The sequence below is a fragment of the Staurois parvus genome, unplaced genomic scaffold, assembly GCF_062004578.1.
Source record: "Staurois parvus isolate SC_StPar_1 unplaced genomic scaffold, SC_StPar_1.0 ptg000274l, whole genome shotgun sequence".
In the NCBI taxonomy this organism is placed as follows: Eukaryota; Metazoa; Chordata; class Amphibia; order Anura; family Ranidae; genus Staurois; species Staurois parvus.
Genome location: NW_028318070.1, coordinates 29,497 through 52,735, shown reverse-complemented (window position 1 = coordinate 52,735; position 23,239 = coordinate 29,497). Strand labels below are relative to the sequence as shown.

The 23,239-nt window shown below is 44.3% G+C and overlaps 1 protein-coding gene across 1 annotated transcript in view; it reads right to left on the bottom strand.

Annotated features, from left to right (window-relative positions):
- Positions 1-3,015: 3,015 nt before the first annotated feature.
- MFN2 (mitofusin 2) overlaps positions 3,016-23,239 on the bottom strand; it is a 44,950-nt gene continuing 24,726 nt past the window's right edge. The window contains exons 12-18 of the mRNA XM_089681625.1: positions 16,795-16,899; positions 16,612-16,714; positions 10,459-10,679; positions 10,194-10,349; positions 8,489-8,685; positions 5,929-6,063; positions 3,016-3,794 (exon numbers count right to left, since the gene is read on the bottom strand). Coding sequence (XP_089537751.1) covers positions 3,728-3,794; positions 5,929-6,063; positions 8,489-8,685; positions 10,194-10,349; positions 10,459-10,679; positions 16,612-16,714; positions 16,795-16,899 — 984 coding nt within the window. The 3' untranslated portion in view covers positions 3,016-3,727. The remainder of the gene's footprint in view (positions 3,795-5,928; positions 6,064-8,488; positions 8,686-10,193; positions 10,350-10,458; positions 10,680-16,611; positions 16,715-16,794; positions 16,900-23,239) is intronic.

Below are 23,239 nucleotides of genomic sequence, written 5' to 3'. Positions count from 1 at the left end.
ATGCTGACCCACCGCCAGACTGACCCGGCTTGCTTCAGTATCTAGCAACTGTCCTGTAGCAAGTATGCAACAAGTCATGCCAGAACTCCAGGTATACAAGCCATGGACCAGCAGAATGAATGGATTTTTTTTTTTTTTTTTTAGAAACCTAGTAATGACAGAATCCAAATTTCCCATGATTGTTTTCCTTAAATTGACTGTTGATATTTATATAGAAGAAAAAAAAAAGTTTAAGAATTTGCATGCAAAATGCTTACCCTACTCTGATGGGAACTAGATCGTTCACTGTCATGAAGAGCTATGGTCACCTGAATAATTTTCATATCCACTTTCAGAAGAGTCAGATGCAGGGGCAGGCTGACCATTTGGAAACTGGGGCACTGCCCGAGGGCCCAGGGTCAGTAGGGGGCCCCATGAGATGCCCCTGGTACCTCTCATAGGCTTTTTTGGGTGTGGTTTGAGTGTGGGCGAGGACGCAGGGGCCCCATGATCCCCTATTGCCCCCTAGTTCGCCCCTGGTCAGATGCCTGTTTCCCCTTTGCACTTCCATCCACAGACCCATACATCTCTACAGAACACAGTGTTGAGGTAGGGGTGGTGGAAGGAACCACTGAGTGCAGAAGGGGGTCCTGTCTATGACACTCCCGGATGTGTTTGGGTATTAACATTCTTCAGGAATCCATAATCCCACAATCAACCAATCAGCACTGGCTGGGGGGCGGGGTTATTAGGTATTTGTGATCTTCCTTTAAAAAAGGTAACTTTTTATTAAAAGGTAAAAAAAAATACAAAAATAGCATCACAGCTGTTTTGGAGGTCAGGGGTTAGAAGACTTCGACTACAAGAACCAGCACCAGTACAAGAGACACTTAAATGTAAGAACTGTCCCTTGTGCTGTTTTTTTTTTTGTTTTTTTTTTACAGTTCTTTAGTCAACTTATATCTGCTGGTCTTGTCTTGAACAAACCCTCCTGCAATTTTTATCCATGCACCTTCCTTTTCCTTTAATACTTCCTTCTGCAGTTTTCTGTCCTATATCTCTAGACTCCAGCAAAAGGATGATTTCCATTGTCCTGAGACATGACACAAAGGAGCAGAGTTCAGTCCTATCCCAGGGCAGCAGAAATAAAGAGCTCTGCAGCTGGAAGGTAACCCGTAAAGAAGCTGCAAAATAAAGACGCTGCAGGTAGCGCTTATCTGAATAAATGAATAGATCAGGAAACTACATACTACACACTTCCTGTATAAATGAAACGACCCTTTAGCCCGGGTTCACACTGATGCGGTGCGGAATTCGCAGCGTTTTCTGTGCGAATTCCACACCGCATCAGAATCGCACCCCGTTCATGCGAACCGCTGCGGGTGTGTACGTTAACACCCCGAAAGCGGTCCGCAAAACGCTTTGCGATGGGCAGAATCGGATCGCATAGATGTGAATATGCATGCGATCTGATTCTAGTGTGGACCAAAAAAGAAAAAAACAGGGTCCTGCATGTTTTTGGTGCGGGTGCAGTGCGATTAGAGCCATACAAAATGTATGGCTCCAATCACACCGCACACAACTCGCATGTGATTTGCACAGTAATGCGGTGCAGTTCCTGTGCAAATCACATGCGATTTACTGCACCGCATATATGTGAACCCGGGCTTAAGCACAGTCTGGCCTCGTACCGTTTCCTGTGTATGATCCAGCACTTCTCCTCTTGCCTATTTTTTTTTTTTTATATTTCACATAGAACATGTATGACTAGATTCAGACTGGAGGGTCGTGTAGTAAATCTGTGCGGCACACCACGATGCCAGCAAGCTTTAACAACATTTCTTGCCCGAGATTCCTGACTAGTTGATTGGTTCAGCTTTTCCATTAGTTAATGATTGGAAGCAGACGTGTCACAGCAAGGAAAAAAATTCTCAAAGCAAACTTAATCCATTGAGAGATTGTACTTCTCTAAACCTAGAAACTGTATGGATTGTCCAATTATAGCCTGAAAACTGGCATAACACGTTACAGTCTGGATTGTACAACCTCTGTATGATATCCTTCAGGAATGAACAAAACTATATCAAATGACAAACTAACCAAGCAGACAGGCCCTTTTGTTACATAGTTGATGGTAATGTACAACACATTGGACTTTGTGTGCAAAATTGTAGGGAAAGTACTACTGCAACCAAGTTCTACTAGGGATTCACTTCCTGTTGTGGGACAGGAAGTGAAGGGAAATCTCTCCAGTCTGAAAAATGGCAAAAAACAGATAGGGATTATAACCTTCCATTACTCGATTCAAAATGAAAAAAGTTGTGCCTTCAGTTTTGCTTTAAGGATTGTCGCACTACACTTAAATTTCAACAGAGTTTCCCCATGAGCCTCTGAACCCAGGACAACTGCAGCATAAAAGAAAACTTTAAGCAAGATTGGTGTCAAGGTATTGAGAGACCCCGCATTGCACTGTAGGATGCAATTTGCAATTTCTCAGTGCGGACTTTCACAAAAGTCACAATTTGCATATTTTAGGCTCCCCACAGCAATATTTTTTTATACTAGTCAGAGGTACGATTCAGCACCTGGTGCTGCCTACCCCCTGCACTTGCTTAGTCTGTCAATCTTGAATTGTTGTCAGGGTTACTTTACAGAATTATAAGGCCTTGGGATGCAAAAATCACAAATTCTATAAATTACAGAAACAAAAACATACGTTAGATTATTAACCTTAAAAAGGCAAGGTCCAAATTCAAAAGGGTTAGAGGTGGAGCTGCCAGCTGATCAGTAACCAGCCTATCAATTTACATGGAGCCCAAAGTACCCCAGTGATGTCACTCTGAGGACTTTATAAGATGGATCTTCCCCAGTGGTGTATTTAGGTTTTGTGCTGCCCTAGGCAACACAAAAATTGTCTGCCCCCACGGGCACCACCCACCTAACCCCCCCCCCCCCCCATGGAGACAGTCTAACATTGACCAACAACACCCCTGCCTCCCACCTGGGAGAGCCTTCCACTATCCCCCCCCCCCCCGCAATAGAGAGGAAGACACTCATCTTCACAGCTCCAGACATCCCTGGGAACGAGAGTCAGGCTCTGCATACACCTTCAAGCAGCCCACAACCTCTCTCGGATCACACCTGGTTCACATGGCGCGCGTGTCCCTTCTTCCGAGGGGAGATGCTGCCCCCCTGAAAAATGCCGCCCAAGGCAAATGCCTTGTTTGCCTTGTGGTAAATACACCCCTGATCCTCCCCACATTACAGACAGCTATACTGGTAGATTATTGATTAGTTTATGCGTTTCCCATATGTATGCTATTTTTTTTTTTTTTTTTTTACCAAGCGCCAATCAGAAATCTTCAGTCTGGAATGGCACCCTTTGTACAGCACTGATCAGTACAAGAAGCAGAGACGACATACACCTGATGTCCTTCATTCTACCCCAATGTTACTCGCGTCACTTGCCATATTTCATTTTTTAAGTGTTTTCTCCAAAGCAGCATCCAAATCTTTCATAGACACCTCTTCATCTTCCCAGCATCCTTTGCAGCAGTGCAGGTTAAGAGCTGCAGGAAATGATAAAACTTCCAGAAGATGGCAGTGGTGATGGAGGGACAGAGCCCTCGGTGATCCCTGTAAACGTTTTACATGAATACCATAGAGGAGGTGTGAGAAAGGTAGAGAAGAAACGTATTGGAAACATTGTGATGATGTGAAGATACCGGACGTCCTATCTGCGGAGACATCAGCTCTGCTGTAAGTACTGGTGAGTGAACATGTTCAGTTCGCTATCCAGCCAGCCGGCTTTATTCCTAGAAGACAAAAACATTTCCTAAATACACAGGTCTGAAGGTTAAAGGCCCACTGGCACGTCAGCATTGCGCCAATGTACGTTCTATGCATTGCAGTGCCATTCACCAAGGTGTGTCACAAACAGACTGCCGGGACACCCTGCAATCCCATCCGGGCTCTCCCATTGTGAGCACGGGACCCAGTGTGCCCCAAAATCAGTGTCTTGAGTTGCCGTGGTGTGGGTGGGCCTGTGATGAACAGGGGTCTCCAATGTGATGGGGGGAGGGGGCCTCTGATGTGAAGTTAAAGAGGTTGTAAAGCTAGTAGTATTTTTACAATAATGCATCCTATGCATTAAAAGGTAAAACATTTTTGTGGTCTGCCCAGCCCCCCACATACTCACCTGAGTCCCATCTCTATCCAGCGATTTGCAGGAGAGCAACGTCTCTCTCTCTCTCTCCTCATTGGCTGAGAGACAGCATGCTTCTGTCAATCACAGCCAATAAGGAGAGGCAGGGGGAGGATGTGTCTATGAACACACAGAGTGAGACTCAGAAGTGAGCATGCACGAGTGCTCCCATAGCAAGTGGCATGCTATGGGGGCACTTGGCAGGAGGGGGGAGGAGCCAGGAGTTCTGGCGGGGAACCTGAGAATGGGAAGATCAAGGCTGGTCTGTGAAAAACGATTGCACAAAGCAGGTAAGTATGACATGTTTGTATTAAAAAAAAAAAAAAATAGGTTCACAATCACTTTATTTTCATCAAGGTGGTGTGGTTTGCCGTGTCCCAGGCTCAGGTTTCCTATTATTATATAGTATTTATAAAGCGCCAATAGTTCGCTCAGCGCTGTACATTACAAAGGGGGACAGAACATGTGACAGAACAATACCAATACAATGCAAAACATGAGGGGATTGAGGGCCCTGCTCTTTCCAGCTTACAATCTAGGAGGGAGGGGATGGTGGCACAGGAGGAGATAGCTGTGGGGGATGGAGTGGTAGGAAGAGTGAGGAGGTCGGCAGGTTAGCAGGGGGTGGGGTAGGCTTCCCTGAAGAGGAGGGTTTTCAGGGTGCGCCTAAAGGAGAGGAGAGTAGGTGATAATCTGATGGGTTGGGGCAGGGAGTTCCAGAGGATGGGTGACACCCTGGAGAAGTCCTGGAGGCGGGCATGGGAGGAGGAGACCAGGGAACTAGAGAGAAGGAGGTCTTGTGAGGAGCGGAGTGTGCGTGTTGGGCGGTACTTGGATATTAGGTCAGAGATGTAGTACGGGGCAGTATGGTGGACGGCTTTGTACGTCAGCGTTAGGATTTTGAATTTGATCCGTTGCGCAATCGGAAGCCAGTGGAGGGATTGGCAGAGGGGGGTGGCCGAAACGGAGCGGTTGGTGAGGTGAATGAATCTGGCAGCCGTATTCAGGATCGACTGAAGCGGGGATAGCCAGTGGTGAGGCAGGCCAGTGAGGAGGGAGTTGCAGTAGTCGAGTCGTGATATGATGAGGGAGTGGATGAGCTGTTTAGTGGTTTCTGGGGTTAGGAACGTGCGGATTTTGGCGATGTTGCGGAGGTGGAGTCTGCATGAGCTTGTTAAAGATTGGACTTGGGGCTGGAAGGATAGGTTGGAGTCCAGAATGGCACCAAGTACTCTGGCCTGCGGGGCAGGTTTGATGGTGGCGTTGTTGGACATGATGGAGAAGTCAATGGGGGGAGGGGGGGGAAAGTCATTGATAAGTAATATTTATATTGTTTGCATTTTATACTGGGGTGCCTTGAGATTTTGAATACTTTTAAAGGGTGCTGTGGATGGAAAAAAAAAAAAAAGGGTGAAAAACGCGGCATTATGGTAGCACAGCTCCAATCGTACTGCAGTGTGGTGCATGTCGGATTTTCAGCACAGAGTGCGTTTGATGCTCATTCATTTCAATGGGCTGTCTTAGCACAATATGCATTATTGTACCACAAAAATATAAATGGGCCCTAAAGGGTTCTCAGCATTGCTGCATCTCTCATAGGATATACCCTGGGCTTGTGGGAGCATGTGACCTTCCAATCTTTCTGACAGAAGCCTGAGCGGCCAATCTTCAGGTCCAAACACTGTCACATAGGAGAGGGGAGCACGTTGTATGAACCCAAATAAAAGTGAAGCACAGAAATGTACCTCAATAGTTTAGCTCGGCTCTGCAAGCCATCCAGGATCTCAATCTTCTTATTCAGAGCGGCTATGTCCTGCTCCAGGTTCTCCCGGGTTACGTCCACCTGCTGACACAAGTGGGCGAAGGTGCCGGACAGCTCCCTGTGGGTGGGAAGGGGGAGGAGTTAAAGTGGAAAACACACAAGAGGAGCCAAGAAATTTTAAATGGATGCTGCATAAGCTTTTTAACGGTCAATCTAATGAACGGAGGTGGTGGACATGTGCTCAGGAAATGTTTGTTTATTCCCAAAAAACAAGTGGAATTAAACCTGTCATGAGAAACATGGAGGATATTATTACTGCCTGGCTGCATTAGTATAGTGGCCTTCTTAGGTTTCTTACAACAGGAATCTACAAAGCTGAAACACAAGCCAGGAACGGATGAAGGCCTAGTTCACACTGGCTTTGAAAGCATATGTTTGAGGGTCATTTTTAATGCAAACGATACTATGGGCAGCACACAGTGCTGTTTACATTATCAAAAACATGAAGTGTTAGCGTCACCTTGCTTCAAAACTGAAGCCTCGCATCAGGACAGGAGGAGTTTGAAGCCTTTCAAGTATACGGCGATGCTCCTCAAATGCCCTGGCAGGCGTTTGTGAAGAATTTGTGATGCCGTTAATAACATTACAGTTTATTTAGTTAGTGGTGTGATTTTACCGCTTGTCAATTCTTATAAAACGGTTAAAAAAACTGCACATAGGGCATTTGGGCAGTGTTTTTAATGCTTGTAAAAAGCCAGTCTAAAGCTCGTTAATGCCTGTCTGATGCCTATACTAAAGCTATAGGAGCGTTTGGGAAGAGTAGGAAATTTAGTCAAGTGTGAACAAGCCCTTAGTGCCAGAAAAGTTGCAGTTCTGCAGATTTATGCTACCCTGCCTCTGGCCTTTTCTCTAAAGTTGAACTCTGGGATAAGCAAACATTGACAAAGTACAAGAGCCTTGTGTATTCTTCGTGGAATATTGGTGTGCTTTGTGTATCTCTTCCATATCTGTGCGGCAATCCAGCATGAAACTGAAAAGCATGAAAAAAGTTTCCCTAAGGCTTAGAATTAATTATTTAAAGTTTAATTCTGGGATGAGCAACTATTGTCTAAATACTAGTCATGTGTATTCTTGAATCTTGGTGTGCTTTGTGTATTCCTTCCAGATCCGGCCAGAAATCCAGTGTGAAACTTTACCCTTCTGCAGGAACGTATGGTAATAAAGACCACTCACTGCTGCTCTCTCTCCTTGTGCAGGGTGACTGGTCTTGTCTCCGTCCCCTCCTGTAGTTTTCTGCAGGCTGTAGTGGGAGGATCTGCTGGGCCCCTCCCACAGCTCTGCTCTCTGCACAGGCTATGTACAGCACAGAGATTATATCACTGCTACTTTAACAAGGTAATATCTGTGTTTGGAAAGGTATTTGGGGCACATAAATTGGGTTTTTATCCTTGTGGTTACTGAGGAATATATTTTAAGTTTTTGTGCCCAGACTTCAGCTTTAAATTGGAGTTCCAGGAATACAGCCACTTTGAAAAAAAGGGAAGGTAAACTATGAGTGAAGTCCAACTAGGTGCATGACATCTCCTGGGCTTCTCTCTATTATTTACATCTGGGGAGAAAAAGCGAGCGATAAAACCAAAAAGCAGCTGATGCACCAAAAAGGTAACCAAAAACAACCTCCAAACAAATACAATACAAATGGGTGCAGCGGCACCCATTTGTATTGTATTATTTACATCTGACAAATATTGCTGTGCTGGAGAGACACTCTCAGAACTGAGAAGAGAGAAGCACAGAGAGGAGCTATTGCATCTATTGCTCTGAAGAAGGGAGTTCAACTCCTGAAATGCGTTAGCCCTTTACCTGAGGACCTATGCTGTCCACGACTGGCATCTTTTGACTTCTTGTCTCAGTTTTTATGACCTTTTTGGCTTGTGAGTATGCATTTGTATTTTTATAATAAATTTCATATTATCACGGTAATACACGAAGAGAGTGCTCCCTGTTTTGTTCTTTTCTACAGAGAGCAGCTATGCCCGCCCCTTCCTTGTCCTGCTACTTCACAGAAGCCTTTGTATTTTGTGCATGTGTTCATAAAATACCAAGGCTTCTGTGACTGGGCAGGAGGAGGGATGGTGAGCATAGCTGCTCTCTGTGCTTCTCTCTTCTCAGATCCGGGAGTATGCATTGCACCTGCAGCGACTCTACTGTTGAAGATGCAGAGATCAGAAGGCTAGCTGTCTTTTTGGGAGTACTATAAACCTGTCGGATACAAACAATAGAGATGTGATCAGGAGAGGCCATGCACCTCCTTGGACTTAACTCATCTTGTGCCTTCACTTATTACAAAGTAGCTGAATTACAGGAACTCTGCTTTAAACGACTAGTAAACATCACTACAGCAGAGTTATCGGCCCTGAGAACATCCTATACTAAAGACCATTTCAAGCTAAATCTGTAAACAGGCTATTCTTTCCCTGTAGAACATACACAGTTTCTCATGTTTGATGCTGCCACAGCGACCGGCAGGTTGTGTTACTCACTGTTGGACTTGGTGGCTGCAGTTGGATCCGGTGTAGCTGACAATAAGCTGCAACTTCTCAGCTGCGTATTCCACAAACTGGCGTTTGAAGGCTCGTTCTTTCGCTTTGGTGGTCCAGGTGAGGCGTTCATAGACATACAAAAGTCCATAAAGTCCAAACGACAAGGCAATAAGACGCCAGCCTACGGCTTTCCAGACCTGCAAAAATGGCACAAAAAACGCATCACAAGTGAGGCAAACCCACACCGAGCACACATTAAAGTGTATGGAAATCCTAACAATTAACTTTCCTTGCTCCCCTTTGGTCAGTTAAACATACTATTGACTTTTTTTTTTTTTTTAGATGAAAAAGAAAAAAAAAAAAAATCAGTTGATCCCTGCCAGAAGTTTTGTGAGTTGCACTACCTGTGCTCTTTGCCTCTGCTGACTGCTGTTTACTTATTCCAAACTGAGGACTACAGAGCACCTCCCCCTATGTAATGGAAAAGAGAACAGGGTAAAAGGTTCTATAGTCCTAATGGTTGCTGTTGCAGGGTGACCACGCTGCTCCTCTGCAGATGCAGTGGAGTGAGTGTTGTCACCCAAAAACAAGTAGTATATTAGTGTATGGAAATCCTAACAGTTAACTTTCCTTGCTCCCCTTTGGTCAGTTAAACCAGCCTTTCTCAACCAGGGTGCCCAGGCATCCTGAGGTGCCTTGAGGTTTCTTCAGGGGTGCCTTGGCAAAATGTCTAAAAATTGCCAAAAACTTGTATACAAGCCAGCGGGTGGGACAAGCTCACCTTTAAGTTACACAAAGCCACAGGTTTTCATTGTGAGCCATTACGACCTTCTAGCCCCTGGCATCCTGACAACCAATGACATCATCAGTTGATAAGGAGGTTGTCAGCTACCTGCACAGCATCCTAGTTTGACCCTCCCCCGCCCCTCTCCATCAGTGCTGGGATCACATTAGCTCAGTGATGGAGGAAAACTGAGGGAGAGGAGAAACACTGGAATACTAGTCAGTACCAGTCTGCAAAAGTGTTTTTGCTTTGGAACAATAAATCACCTCTAATGTTGGGTGACCTACACATGTGGCTGTTGCTGCGTTATATAAACTATTAGAGTAGTTTTGCATATTTTAGAATGGGGCGCCCTTTTCATATTATGGATAGTCTTGAGGCACCCCATTTTAGAATGGGGTGCCTCAAGACTGTTTATAATTTTAAAGGGTGGCTTGACTGAAAAAAAAGGTTGAGAAACACTGAATTAAACTATTGATTTTTTATTTTTTTTATGAAAAAAAAAAATATATCAGTTGATCCCTGCCAGAAGTTTTGTGAGTTGCACTACCCGTGCTCTTTGCTTCTGCTGACTGCGGTTTACTTATTCCAAACTGAGGACTACAGAGCACCTCCCCCTGTGTAATGGAAAAGAGAACAGGGTGAAAGGTTCTGTAGTCCTAACAGTTCCTGTTGTAGGGTGACCACGCTGCTCCTCCGCAGATGCAGTAGAGTGAGTGTTGTCACCCAAAAACAAGTAGTGGCAGGATCAACAGGTGAAAATAAGCTTGAAAAACAAAAGCTAATGCAGCCTCCACATCTAAGGACTGGTAAGACGCAATATTACACTTTTGTTCTTGGGTCTGCATACACTTTAAATTAAAATAATTTCAGCAATAAGAGACAGCCTAGTAGTAGGAAGTATAAACCAAAAACACTCACCACACCTCCCACCACCAGAATACCCATGGATGTCCGGGACGTCAGCGACGCCAACCCAGTTACCATGGAGACCATCAGCTCTTCCTGTGTCATGGCACCTTGCGGCATTGGTGGCATGCTGGGATTTACAGGGGTCAAAGGCATATTTCGAGGTATCTGACAGGTGATAAAAACAGAAAAGAATGCAACAATATGTTTCCCAGTAAGAAAACCATTACTTATCTTTATACAGGGGTGCCTGCAGAGTTTGAATTCACCTACGTACCTGGTCGTTGTAGGCCATCAGGGCACGGCGACCATTTTTAGGTCCTAGGAACCTGTTGACAAGCATGGTCCAGCCCAGTGAGAAGTGGAATTCGATGTCCTCCTGGAAGTCGGCACAAAGCTTGTCGCAGCTCAGGTCATAGCTAAGGTTAAAGCTCTGGCGGGGAACCAGCAGATCCATTTGTGTTCGGGAAGAAGGAGGGAGGAGGGGCAGAAGGCCCTCTGTATAAGGGGAAGAACACAAAGGGGATCAGTGAGTCAAGAAGTGCACTGAAAGCGGACAAATCATACACTACGTGCACCAATATGATGAAGGGGAATGCAAAACAAGGTACTGTATGCATATCTGATATTCAGAGGGTGCTGTAAATCACTGCCCATGCTACTACAAAAATACAAGGCGTTCTGTGAATGATAGAGGCGCCGAATGAGCATGCTTCTGGGGTCAGTGTGCAGACGGGTAGAGGCTCACAGAGGTCCCAGAAGATCATGGCTCTCACTATATGTAGCACGATACAGGTGGATATCAGACATGCATACTTACAGTTGTGTTCAAAATAATAGCAGTCAGACATCACTAACTGGATCAATCGCTGTTTTTGGTAGAAATTATATTTCTACATGGCAAATAATTTCCTAGCAGGTGTAGTAGAGTAATAGAAATCCAACAGACCCAACAGTCATGACATGCATGCTGCTGATTCTGTGTCATTGAATCACTCATTGAAAGGGGCATGTTCAAAATAATAGCAGTGTGGAGTTCTATTAGTGAGGTCATTTATTCTTTGAAAAACAGGTGGCAATTATTGCCCTTATTTAAGGAAGGAAGGCAGCAAATGTTGTACATGCCGGTTACAGTGCATTTCTCTCTGAAATTCTGAGGAAAATGGGTCGTTCCAGACATTGTTCAGAAGAACAGCGTACCTTGATTAAAAAGTTGATTGGAGAGGGGAAAACATAAAGAAGTGTAGAAAATGATAGGCTGCTCAGCTAAAATGATGGCAAATGCTTTAAAATGGCAACTAAAACCTGAAAGACGTGGAAGAAAGCGAAAAACTACCATTGGAATGGATAGAAGAATAGCCAAAATGGCAAGGACTCAGCCAACAATCAGCTCCAGGAAGATGAAAGAAGGTGTGACGTTCCCTGTGAGGACTGTTACAATTAGAAGACGCCTATGTGAAGCCAAGCTATCTGCAAGAAGCCCCCGCAAAGTCCCACTGTTGGAAAAAAGACATGTGCTGAAGAGGTTACAATCTGCCAAAGAGCACATTGACTGGCCTAAAGAGAAATGGCGCAACATTTTGTGGACTGATGAAAGTAAGATTGTTCTTTTTGGGTCTAGTGGGCGGAGACAGTTTGTCAGACGACCCCCAAACACTGAATTCAAGCCACAGTACACTGTGAAGACAGTGAAGCATGGTGGTGCAAGCATCATGATATGGGGATGTTTCTCATACTACGGTGTTGGGCCTATTTATCGCATACCAGGGATCATGGATCAGTTTGAATACATCAGAATACTTGAAGAGGTCATGCTGCCTTATGCTGAAGAGGAAATGCCCTTGAAATGGGGGTTCCAACAAGACAACGACCCCAAACACACCAGTAAACGTACAACATCTTGGTTCCAGATCAACAAGATTGACGTTATGGAGTGGCCAGCCCAATCCCCGGATCTTCATCCAATAGAAAACTTGTGGGGTGATATCAAAAATGCCGTTTCTGAGGCAAAACCAAGAAATAGAGAAGAACTGTGGAATGTCGTCCAATCATCCTGGGCTGGAATACCTGATCACAGGGGCCAGAAGTTGGGTGACTCCATACAACACAGATGTACAGCAGTTCTCAGAAACAGTGCGACTACAACCAAATATTCATGAAGTCATTCAAAGGAAAGCAAAATCTTCAAACATTTCTCAGTTTATATAGTGAATGTTTGAGTTTGTAAAGAAGAATACAAAACACTGCCATTTTTTTGAACCGTCTAATATTCACTTTTCTTCAATTTTTTTTAGAGAAACAAACACAAATTTGATGTATTTTTCTTCATGTTTTGATTTGGAATAGAATGTGTCGTGTTCCCAATGCATTTGTGTGTATGGAAATAAAAGCTATTAGAAGGATTTTGAGCTTTATTCACTTTTTTCAACACACTGCTATTATTTTGAACACAACTGTACATCGAACCAAGCTGTCCAATGTATCAATGCAAAAAAAACAAAACAAATTATTGGACTTTAGATTTAATACTTCATTAACAGAAACACAGACTGGGGTTTATTTCCTGAAGCTGGTTCACTCAGAATCTGGTGCAGTTGTGCATGGCAGCCAATCAGCTTCTAACTTCAGCTGGTTCAATTATGTTTTAGCAATAACCCTCTGTTCACATCAAAGCGTTTTCTGCAGCGTTTTGCAGAAACGCAGTACAGTCCATTTAACATTATAGTAATATAGTACTGACAGTGCTCCCCCGTGGATTGTTGCTCTGTGTTCTTTACATCAATTCCAGGGTTATGTACTCTGCTTTGGTCTTGATGACATCAGGATCTTAGGCCATTGGAACATGAGGGAGAAGACACTGCGGGGACTGGTGTATCAGCTTGGAGGATCAGTATTTATTTGCAGAGCCCGTTTTTTGTGATCCAGTTGCCTACCCATCAGTCTTATCCAGAGAAGGACGTTATCCTGTAAGCAGGCAGCCTTCTTCTACCCATCCCTTAAAGGGACCTCTGGTTACCTGGATCCGAGTAATTTGTTACTGGGCATTTGCTGACTACTACCCTGAGGGAGGACCACCTTAACCCTGACCAGACCCCCATATCTGATGAGGAAACCCTGGATGTGATACTTCATGCGTATAACTATTGCGCATCTGGTGAGTGCGTAATTCTGCTATTTTTCACGGAGCACCACCACTGAATTTAACCAGTCACCTGGCACCGTAGAGTCACATAGGCTGTCATTTATACTGAACTTTTATTACCAGTTTATCGTCTTATATATTTTTTTTATTTCTTTGATTGGAACTAGAATTTTAGCGCTGCACTAACTTATCTAGTCCATTTAACATGATTTCCTATGGGACAGGTTCACATCTCACCCGGTGCGTTTTTTGGAAAGGGTCAGGGACTTTGTTGAAAGCAAAACATTGCGTTTTTGGTTCTATAGACATCAATGGGAATGCTGCAGAAAAGCGTGTATTGCATTTTAAATCTGCCTAGCAACAAGGAGGAAAAAAAAAAAAAAAACACAAAAAACGCAAAATGCGTCAAAAATGCAACACAAAGCAGAAACGCCTCAAACGCAACCTGCATAGGCATGTACCTAGGGTAAAACCTGTAATCTGATTGGTTACTATGCAGAAGTGCTCAAGATTCTGAGTGAACCAGCTTTAGCAAATAAACCCCACTGAGTTTATCAATCACTCTCCTGCACATCCAAGCCCTGAAGATGGGGAATCTTCTTAAGCCCCACCCATTTTGGATTTAAATAATAAAAGCCAATCATTTGCACCTAAAGTAGAACTAAAGATAAAACTTTTTTTCCCCATTTTGGATAAAGTATGGGAGGGTTATGATCCCTCTCAGGTTTTTTTTTCCCCCATTTGTGTCCCATCGGGCATATTTTCTTTTCAGTTCCTGTCCCACAGCCCAAACAGGAAGTGAGAGAATCTTTCAAAAGTGAGAGAATCCTGGGGTGTCACCAGAATCAGCGTCCCCATTGGAAGATTTCCAATCTATTCCTGTTATGAAGCCTAAATTTGTGATTTTCTTTCAATTTTGGTGATAACAGTAAAACAAGACAAACAGAAAAGGTGCATCTCCCTACTGGGGACACACACAGCAATAAAAACCTGACAGGCGTTCTAACCTCTCTACATTCTATCCAAAACTAAAAAAAACAAACAAAACAAAAAAAACAAAAAACAAAAAAAAAAAAAAAAAAAAAGCGCCTTTAGTTATACTTTACCACCCGACTGATTCCTCCTGTTGGTTCTCCTTATCCTCTTCACCTCAAGTTTTCACCCAGAGCCCCTCAGTGAGTAGATGGAAACCCCGATTTAAGAGCAGTCTAAAGTGCTATAAATGACACAACTAAAAACTTCCTTTTCTTCATCATTAGGGCCCAATAAATCACTTAGATCTGGTACCAGAACCAACCTCATCACAACAGCCATGTTTGAGGATTCAGTCAGACACAAGCAGCCAAACGACAGGCTGCTTCTGCTATGGAGTATTTTTGGATAATAGAGCTCTGGACACTTGTTATATATTAAAGGATAAGTTCACCTTTCATAACATGTTACACCCATCTTCAGGGTGTAACATGTTATGAATGGACCAGCCCAGGGGCGGACTGACCATTTGCAAACTCGGGCACTGCCTGAGGGCCTGGGGTCAGTAGGGGGCCCCATGAGATGCCCCATGTACCTTTTCATAGGTTTTTTTGAGTTTGGGCAAGGACACAGGGGCCCCATGATCCCCTATTGCCCGGGGGCCCCATGAGTTGTCAGTTCGCCCCTGGACCAGCCCCCGCTCCTCTTTTTGACAGCTAGTGGAGGGTCTTCTCCTCCCGCATCATTCATTCACGGTGTTCTGTGAATGAACGAACTACAAGTCCCGGCAGCATTAGCGGCTGTTGGCTTGTAGTTCTCAAACTACCACGGCGCTGTGTGGGCAAGCAGATATACTGACAGATCTGCAGGAGATGTGCATGGCACCAGCGATCTGCTGATCGCTGGTGCAATGCTTTACGGGCTCCAGAAACATTTTTGTAAAAAGGTGAACTTTAAAAATTAATTTTTAATCAAAGACTGTATACACAGTATAGCAAAAATAAAATGTAATGCAATGTTTAAATATGTATACAAAAAAAAAAAAAAAAGATACAAGTATCCCGTTGAGCCCGGGTTCACACCAATACGGTGTGGGAAACACTGTGAATCCTGTGCGTTTCCCGCACTGTAATAGCATGGCATTCATGTGTTCATGTGATCCAGTGCAGGTGTCAATGATAAATTAATGAGCCCTGAAACACCCATGCGATGCAATTCAGGTGTGGATTAAAAAAAAAAAAAAAAAAAAAAAAATGCCCTGCACCTTTCAGGAGATGTGATTTGAGCCATACAAAATGTATGGATTAAATCGCACCACACAGACATAGCATGCAATTTGAATCGGTCGGTGCGCCCTTTTTCTGTTTCTCCATTTGTATCCATGTCATGCAATTTGCACAGGAATGCAGTGCTATTCCTGTGTGAATTACATGCGGTGTCCCACACCGCATTAGTGTGGACCCAGACTTAAAGATGTAAAGCACAGTTAATTTTTCTCCAAAGAGAAACTTGGCACCTGCATTAGGCTCCATTCACACTTGTGCGACTCCAAAGTTGCACGATTTCCAGTGCGACTTTAAAGTGCAACTTTAATCTGACTTTACACTTCCTGGCACTAAGTCGCATCAAAGAAGTGCAGGAACCTTTTCAAAGTCTCCAACTTCAGGTCGCATAGATTTGAACGGGTGACATTGAAAACAATGGGCTGTGAGTTGTCATGTGACTTTATGTGTTCCAAAGTCGAGTGACAAGTTGCATAAGTGTGAACGGAGCCTAGGTTTTTGGATACAATTCCCACTGGGGACACTCCCCACAGTGAATGTATTGTCTCCACTCCAAGTGCTCTGGATTCTTCTCATCTCCCCCAAAAATCTTGGATTGTTGTGTAACTAAATTGCTATGGGCAACGCAAAGTGATACTAAAGGCTTACATTTCTTTTTTCTAAAAATAACAAGCATGTCTATACTTAGCTGCTATGTGCAGTGGTTTTGCACAGAGCAGCCTGGATCCTCCTTTGCTGGGGTCTCCCGCAGGCTCTCCTGGCCCCTCCCTCATGTCGGCTTCCCCACAGCAAGCAGGCTCACCCCCCTCTCTTTTCATTGGCTCACTGGCTGTGACTGACAGCAGCAGGAGCCAATGGCTCACGCTACTCTCTCAGCCAATGAGGAGATTGAGTCTCGGGATAGCCTAGACTCCAGTGCACATCACTGGATCGAGAGAGGGCTTAGGTGAGTATTAGGAGGGGCTGCTGAACACCTTGAGCCTTTACAACCACTTCAACTACCAATTTTCAGGTCCCAGATTGTTCCTCTTACCGATCATCTCCTGCTGTGTGGTCTGCAATGACACAGAAATCGTACTGGAGCATCGATCAGACAGGTTCCTCCCCAGCCCCTCCTCGATGTGACGGTGAAGCTCCTGGAGTAAAACAAAGCCTGGTTAGGAACGTGGCCAGGACCTGAATTCAGTGCATTTTCTAACAGGAGCGGGTCACTCACATTTTTGTAAACCTTGAGAACAACTTGCGAAGGGTGAAACTCCAACAGGAACTCGTCCACCAGGACAGACAAACGGCGGATCTCCTCGGCCATGGCGTTGGACACCTGATATATTTATATGTTCAAATAATAAATCATTAAAAAGAGGAGCCAATGGTTCACTAGAATTACATTTGATAGAAAATATGACAATCCTGGCAGAGGGACACCAGAGGACATTTTAGATAGGAAGCCAGTGAACTTCTTTCTCTAATTCCACGTTTATAAAAATTTGCAGCAACAGTAAAGCCGAGCATAGATGGATCTAATGAATTTCGATCTATGTAGGAGTAGGCTGGTTGTACTGAAGTTGATGGTTCGATTGACTTAAAGCGGAGTTCCACTCACCTGTCAAAAAATTACTGCTGACTTTTAAAAAACAGCCACTTACCTGTCCCTCGGTCCCGTGGTGTGTCCCCCGCAGCCCGTTTCAACGGCCGTCCTGTATTCCAGGAGGCCGGCATCTTCAGTGTAGGCACCCGGCTGTGACAGCTTGCGGCTTTACAGCTGGGTACCCAAGTAGCGCTGCGCTTCATGAATGGTCCTGTAGTCTTCTGGGACCTGTCACGTGTCCCAAAGGACTACAGGGAGGGAGGGAGGGAGGACACCTTCTGCTTCCAATCGCCTAGGCGATCGGACCGGAAGTGGGAGCGGATACCTGTCAAATTCAGGTACCCGCGCTCACCCCCTGCCCCCCAAAAGGTGCAAATCCTTAACGAGGAGCAGTCCTTAAAGTGGAACTTCCCCTTTTGGGTGGAGCTCCGCTTTAAGTACAACCAGCCTGTTGGGGGTTTTTTTTTTGTTCGATCACTGCCAGCAGCTATAGCCACCAGCACTGAACATTGGATTCTGATGGCTGGGAAACCTCCTGTTGTCAGAACACAAGAGCAACACTGAATGTGTGGATGGGGAAATTGAGCAATTTTCTTTCCTGCAACCACACTTAATGTATGGCTTGCTTTATTCTAAAGCCACTTCTATCCAAAATGGATATTTAAGACATATGTAGATAATATAGGTGCACCGCTATAAATAGTAAGACCGTGTGACATGCCACATATAGAGCATTAATCAACGTGCAATAGCATAGTGATCATATTAATAATTCAAGGCAAGTGAAATAACGTCCAAATAATAAGACATATGATATGAAAATCTCTATTAAAAGGTAAAAATAACAGATACTGACCAAAAAGTTTAGGATGGCCACCAGCTTACGTCCTGCACCCTATGAATACGTGCTTAGCACGAAACGCATCGGGGGGCTACAGCTTCTGGACATCTAGCCACCGCTGGTGGCCATCCTGAACTTTTTGGTCAGTATCTGTTATTTTTACCTTCATACTTTAATAAAAGCTCATCAAACAGTATCACACTATGTGATGTCCCTTATTGGGCTCTCTCTGTGAGCGCCATCCTCTGCAGTTCCTGTCTCTAAAGGTGACTCCATGATGCTGTGAGTGGATAACGAAAGATGAACCCCAGGATCCTGTCCTGTCTGTGACCAGATGCTGATAGTGAATGCAGCCTGTTCTGAATACAGAAGAGCCTTCACGTGTCTGATACAGGAGTTTTTTCCTAATGCGTATCTAATACGCACTTCTGGTGAGTGCGCATTCTATTCATTACCTACCACCTCTGGATCACATATTCCCACCATAAATAGGGACTCTACGAGATTTTCATATCATATGTCTTCTTATTTGGACGTTATTTCACTTGCCTTGAATTATTAATATGATCACTATGCTATTGCACGTTGATTAATGCTCTATATGTGGCATGTCACACGGTCTTACTATTGCACCTATATTATCTACATATTGCTTTGGAAGGTGTATTGGTTACCTTTTTTTGGTGTTCTAGCCGCTCTCTTGATATATTAATTTTCTCTAGGTAGCGCTAGCTAGATAACCTATTACTCATCTGGATATTTAAGACAGTCTGTGTTTGAGACGGGTCATGTGTCACAGCATGCAAGTACCACTTAGACATAGATATACCTGCATACACCCACTGAGAATTACAGTCAGTCAATGATCTGGGCATAAAACTACAATAAAAAAACTAGAAAAGGTACAATTTCTGGGGAAATTGTGTGAAGTGTTCTTGCATCCAACCGTAACCAAGTGATTGATGAAATGTAAGCAGTGCACATGGCCAGCCTGATAGAGAAATGCATTTCAACTTGTATTTAGCAGCTCACAGTCCAGCCTGGTGACTCAGCTGCCTGGTGAGTCATCGTTGGTTGCTATAGCAACTCACTCAGTCACAGCAAGCTTAGAGGGGCTTTTATAAACAAACTGCTCCAACTTGCCAACTTCCCTGGTGGTTGCCATCTTCAACATCTTCGGACGCTTTCCCCCCCTTCCAGTCCGGACGCTTCCCCCCCCCCCCCCCTTCCAGTCCGGACGCTTTCCCCCCCCCCCCTTCCAGTCCGGACGCTTTCCCCCCCCCCTTCCAGTCCGGACGCTTCTCCCCCCCCCCTTCCAGTCCGGACGCTTTTCCCCCCCCCCCTTCCAGTCCGGACGCTTTTCCCCCCCCCCCCTTCCAGTCCGGACGCTTTCCCCCCCCCCCCTTCCAGTCCGGACGCTTTCCCCCCCCCTTCCAGTCCGGACGCTTTCCCCCCCCCTTCCAGTCCGGACGCTTTCCCCCCCCCTTCCAGTCCGGACGCTTTCCCCCCCCCTTCCAGTCCGGACGCTTTCCTCCCCCCCTTCCAGTCCGGACGCTTTCCCCCCCCCTTCCAGTCCGGACGCTTCCCCCCCCCCTTCCAGTCCGGACGCTTCCCCCCCCTTCCAGTCCGGACGCTCTCCTCCCCCCCCCCCCTTCCAGTCCGGAAGCTTTCCTCCCCCCCCCCCCCCCCTTCCAGTCCGGAAGCTTTCCTCCCCCCCCCCCCCCCCTTCCTGTCCAGGGCAATTTTCAGCTTTCAGCGCTATCACATTTTGAATGACAATTGCGCGGTCATGCAACACTGTACCCAAATGAATTTTTTACCATTTTTTTGAGACAGGTAAAGCTTTATTTTGGTGGTATTTATTCACCCCTCGGATTTGTATTTTTTTTGCTATGTAAATGAAATGTCCAAAAATTTAAAAAAAAAGTGTTTTTTTTAATAAAATTTTGCAAATAATATTTCATCATAAATCTTGGCCAAAATTTATTCCGTTTTTATCTTTTTAGTAAAAAAAAAAAAATCCAAATTAGTTTATAACCAAAAATTATAATTTTTAAACATTTTTTTTTTTACATTTTTATTTTATTTATATTATTTTTTATTTTTTTTTACATACTGTCACCCTAGCAGCACAGTGTTACCATGGTGACACTGTACTACTTGTGGGGGGTGATGAAGATTTTTTTTTTTTTACACTGATTGCTTTTACACCCATATAGGATGTAAAAGCAATCATTTCTCTTTCTCTCTGTGTGCATTCCTGCACTCATTGAGAAGTACTGAGTGAGCTGTGATTGGTCACAGCTTGTCACATGGTACAAGGCTTTTGTGAATAGCCTTGTACCATGTGACCTCTGTGATCATTCACAGATTTCACACGTAGTAAGCAATGATGTCACAAGTGACATCTTGCTTACTACTTTGCATGTGATCACTGACTGGCCAATCAGTGATCACATGATCGGGACCTCGTACAGAGGTCCCGTCCGACAATCGGTGTTTCACTGTGTCCGGAGGACACAGCGGGCACCGGATCGCGGTGCTGCGCGCTCCCAGGCAGCGCGCACAAGCAGGGTGCGGGGAGGCCGTTTATAAACGGCCACCCGACCCTGCAGTGCCACCGTCCGGCCGTTTATATGTAACGGCCGGTCGGGAAGTGGTTAAAAGTATAAATGAGACTCGCAAGACATTTTGATGTATAGTATGTCTCTGAAATATTAAAAATGAAGGCAAAGTCGCAGTTTAAAAATGCCCCTTAAAATTTGAGGTGGCTAGAGTGGAGTTTCAATGAATGTCAATGGGCGGCGTGAGTTGCAAACAAATGGTCATATTGTGAAAACTATCAGGACTATGGCTTAGCCGTGGACATTTTTAGTGGCAGCCGGGATTGCTGAACGTTTTGATATAAGATATGTGTAGGTGGGCTTGAAAATGAGGGAGAGATGGCAGTTTACAAATCATGTTCTGATTTTTCAGCTCACACTCTAGCTTTTGTCGGCTCCCACTCTAGTATTGAACATTCCGCCATTCATTCCTATGGGACCAATTTCACCACAAAAACGGCAATATTTCGTGAACCATTCGGGGAAACGTTCCACAAAGTGATAGCCCACCAATCGGGAACAATCCGCACGTTTACGTATATTACTGTCTATGTAGTGTAAACACTGTGGGAGGAGTTAGGGGGGTAAATTTGGCTATAATAATAGGAATGTATATGTGAGATAACAGGGAGGGGTCTGCCATGCAGGAACACCTAAAAAAGAGAGGCAGGGAACAACGCTCAACTTCCAAGTGTTCTGGAATGGGGCCTAGGCTCAGAGAAGTTTGTATTGCCCTTCAGTGTCACTTAGTGAGATCCTCACATCAGTATCATTGAACTTCCCCAGAGAGATCCTCATTGTCAGTATCACTGAACTCCCCAAGGAGATCCTCCTATTGGCATCACTCCTGTCAGTAATCACTGAATTTCCCTCAGAGAGATCCTCACATCAGTATCAATGAACTCCCCCAGAGGAATCCTCACCTCGGTGGCACTGAAACGGCCCTAGAGAGATCCTAACCTGGTGTCCATTGAGCTTTCCCAACCTCTCCATCTACTCAGTACGCTCCGAGTCTTTATAAACCGCCCGAACTACCAAAATATCAACCTATGGAGAGTCAAATTTGAATTTAACTTTAAAATCTTTCTTTTGGCTTTTATGTTCACTTCCAAATCTTTCTGGCTCTATAAACCAACTAAAAACACAAATCATTCAGATTTAATCAACCCTGAGGTGGCAAAACCCATTTCCCAGAATCCTTTGCAACGATATGCAAATGAGCAGGTTCAGCCAGTAACATTCAAATCCTAACTGTCACCAGGGTGCCTATGAGAGCTCCCAACTGACTTTTCATGCCATAGCTGGACATGGGAGCAGGACCACGGCAACTGCCCATAAAATGACAGTTTTCTTACCTAGACAGAGGGAGAAATGCATTTCAGCTTGTATTTACCATCTCACAGTCCAGCCTGTGTGACTCAGCTGCTTGTGAGTCATGTTTGGTTGCTATAGAAACTCACTCTGTCAGGAATGTCATTAGCTGTGCTCTAAACAGGCTTTTTAAACTTGGCAAGTTCACTGGCGATTGCCATCTTCAAACGCTTGTAGTTTTAAAAGTATAAAAGCTACCGTGAAAAGGTATATTGTGACAATCACAAGAAAAATACCTACAATTTGATGTATAGTATGTCTCTGAAAGATAAAAAATGAAGGCACAGTCGCAGTTTAAAAACGTCCCTTAAAATGTCTGGTGTCTACAGTGGAGTTTCAATGAAAGTCAATGGGAGGGGTGATGTGCAAACAAATGGTCATATTCTGAAAACTATCAGGAGTATGTCCTAGCCGTGAACATTTGTAGTGACAGCAGGGTTAGCTGAACGTTTTGATATAAGATATGTGTAGGTGGGCTTGAAAATGGCAGAGTGATGGCAGTTTACAAATCATGTTCTGATTTTTCTGATTTTTCCTTTGCACACTCTAGCTGTGCTCTGCTGCTCAATGCATTCCTATGGGAAAATTTCGCCACAAAAACCGCGATATTTCGTGAATGATTCGGCGAAATGTTCCACAAAGTAATAGCAATCCGATCGAGAACAATCCGCACGTTTTGATATAGTACTTGTCTTTGTAGTGTAAAAACTGTGGGAGGAGTTAGCGTGGCAAATTTGCTATAATAATAAGAATAAGAATATACTTGTGAGATAACAATAAGTGTTCCTTGCTATGCAAGAACACTTAACTACAATAAAATGTGCATTGTTCTCTTGCAGTCCTGTACATGAGCCCTAGGAATGGTGATTTGTCCCAAACACCCAACAGCCAAATATGGTGTCACCCCCCCAAACAGATTCTTCATTATATAAAATAAATGAATAATCAAAGTATAAATGGTGAGCGCAAGACAAAAAAGGAAAAAGTAAAGCAGCTAGCACAATGTGGCAAACCCTCTGTCTCCAACAAAACAAAACACTATATCAATGTGCAGCGCTAATAAAAATGTGTGTTCTAATCAATGATGACCAGTGTGATAGTAAAAGGGAATGGAAACATCATAAAAAAGAAATAGAGACTAGTGAATACTCCAATGAACAAAATGGACGATATAACGAATGAAAATATATAAGTCCTCTAAATATCATACTAGTCCCAAAAATAGCATGTATGCTCCTCACTGACGCGTTTCGTGCAC